This window comes from Trichinella spiralis, assembly GCF_000181795.1.
Source record: "Trichinella spiralis strain ISS 195 chromosome Unknown Scfld5344, whole genome shotgun sequence".
NCBI lineage: Eukaryota > Metazoa > Nematoda > Enoplea > Trichinellida > Trichinellidae > Trichinella > Trichinella spiralis.
Window position 1 is genome coordinate 67 of NW_003532283.1, and position 2,571 is coordinate 2,637.

General features: G+C 32.4%; 1 protein-coding gene across 1 annotated transcript; it reads right to left on the reverse strand.

Moving 5' to 3' along the window:
* Window positions 1-1,767: 1,767 nt before the first annotated feature.
* On the reverse strand, window positions 1,768-2,520 carry Tsp_13417 (conserved hypothetical protein). The gene is made up of 2 exons (XM_003366820.1): window positions 2,304-2,520; window positions 1,768-1,877 (listed from the first exon to the last, which is right to left on the reverse strand). The coding sequence occupies exons 1-2, from the start codon at window positions 2,518-2,520 to the stop codon at window positions 1,768-1,770; spliced, it is 327 nt and encodes a 108-aa protein (XP_003366868.1).
* Window positions 2,521-2,571: the final 51 nt, after the last annotated feature.

Here is a 2,571-nt window from a genome sequence, read left to right on the forward strand (position 1 = left end):
TCACATGTAACATTATCACTTTTACCCCTTGCCATGTCGAGAACCACTCGCATCCCTTGGTACTTCGCACGAGTTCCACTTGACGGCTTGCCAGTGTATATTTGCATATTCCATGCGTAGCTTGACTTTCAGCAGCAGGCTACCCAAAACTTATTGCCATACTTTGCCGGTTTCTTTGGCATGTACTGTCTGAATTGACATCGGCCTTTGAAAGGATACAGTCGCTCATCAACTGTAACGTTTTCGGAAGGATTATACATCTTAGGTAATTTTTAACCCATATATCCCATAAACTATAGAACCTTGAAAGTGATAGATGTTGCATTGCCTTCAATAATGATAAAGCAGCAGAAGAAGATCGATCATGGGGCCTAAGTGACCCCGGGGATTTCGCATATACGTAAAGTGCATACAGCAGTTACTATGAATGACAGACGCGCAGGAATTTCAGTATATGCAGATAAGGTGAAATGAGGAAAAGTCAAAAAAATTCAACATCAACAGTCAATAATTTTGGTACTAATTTTTATGTTGAAAATCAAAACGGGTCAATATGACCCGGAGGATAACAGGAGGGTTAATATGTGAATAAAGCAAACGAACCTGTATGCAAATTTTTATTTCATTCTTTCCTGCTCATAAATATAACTACTGCGCAGTTTTCACTGCGCTTTATTTACTTAACTAATACACGGTTTTTGGGAGAATATATAACTCTCATTGCGGAAACAATAATTTCATCATTATTACCAAGTTTATTTCAAATACTAAAAATACTATAAATACAAGAAATGAAATACTTGCTCATTTTATATGAAATGCTGGCTTGTTGTAAAATAAGAGAAAAAATAGTGATTTGAAAAAGCAATTCATATAGAGTGGCAAATTAAACTTTCAATGATGACAGTCTTTTGAAAATTCCAAAATGACCTTGACATGGCCAATTCAGTCAAAATATAAACTATCTGGCAATAAACGCCATAACATAAATATTCACTTAGTCATAATACGCCTCCGCATTTTTGAAAAAATCGAATAACAACGTTGATAATGTGAAGCTAATTTCTGTCAAAGAAGATGCTTTGAATTGAGAAATTTTCAAGTAAATGCTTGTTAAACTATTGAAAAGGCAATCTACAATAGAAGATGATGTGCTTATAATAGAGAGACACCAGGCGCGCAGCATTGAAAGTGGTTTAAATGAGCTAAAATTAAATTCTAACAATCAAGTCATTCTTCCCTAATCTCAATACCATCTCATGTATAAAACAAAAAATACCGTTTTACAGTGAAAAATCTTATTTACATCTTACATTTACCAATTTTAATTAAACTATGGAATAAAATTCACCCTTTCGCTGTATCCCCAACCACGAATTACAGAATCCTGACTGACAGAAAATCACACATACCTCTTGCATTCTGTTGTTGTGCGCGTCTTCTGTTCCGTGTAGACGGCGTTTAAAATTCTTTTTTCTCCATTGTTCATATGTGTAATAATGTTGAATGCTAAATAACAAATGGTCGCACTTTATCACATAGTGAAAGTTACATTAAATTTAAAACTGAATTTTCAAATATGATAATTACATTAAATTTTTAATTAAAACGTAACGTTTACAAAATAAGTGTGCACCCTTTTTGAAGTTAACTAACACAAGTAGAAAACAGAATTACTTTAAATTACTTTTAAAGCGGACTTCAGCAAATGGTTGATGCCATAGTAAATTCACTGAACATTTTACGACGTTTCCTCTGGGCACGTAATCAAACGAACAACTGCACCGTTGCTGATGATAATGAACTTGGATTACGGTCATGCATAATGTTTGCATAATGAAGCATTAAAAGATCGGTTTTAGTGGTTTGGAACCTTTCTGAAGATATATGTATATTACATTTCATTTTTAATATGTGGATTTTGTAAAAATTTCATCTTTTTATTAGAATTGTTTAATTTTTTATTTCGTAGTGATACGTTTTCCAACGTGTGCTTTATTAACTAACGGCAGGCAGTTGTAAATGTAGTTAATTATTTAAGTGAAATTGAACTTGCTCATCACATGATTAATACGGTCAGATGGAAAATTAAAATTTTGAAGGAAAGTTTATTTATGTTGTTCTTGCAGATTAAGTAATAAAATTAAATGCAAGTAATAAGAGAATAAGAAATATTAATTTTCTGTTCAGAAAACAAAATTTTCTATTTTCCTGAATTTACTGTCTGCATATTTTTCCATTTATTCGCAGTAAATTATGGACAATATCTAAATCTGTTTAATGTTTATATTAATAAGAAAAACCACTTTTGCAAAAGTTCCAAATTCGTTTGTATTCATCGCATTCTGATTTTGTTTTTCGCATTATAATTTTCTTCACTTGTTCCTCAGCCGCATCGGCATCATAACACTTTTTATACGTTCTTCTCAACTGTTGAACAATTTCCGGTGATTTTTCTTTTGCACAAGCGCAGAAGGTTTGCGGCAACTTTTTCAACTTTTCCTTGCACTCGTTATTCATTCTGAGTATAAAATAAGAAAACTTCTCACGATTCAACATCAAAAGATTAAA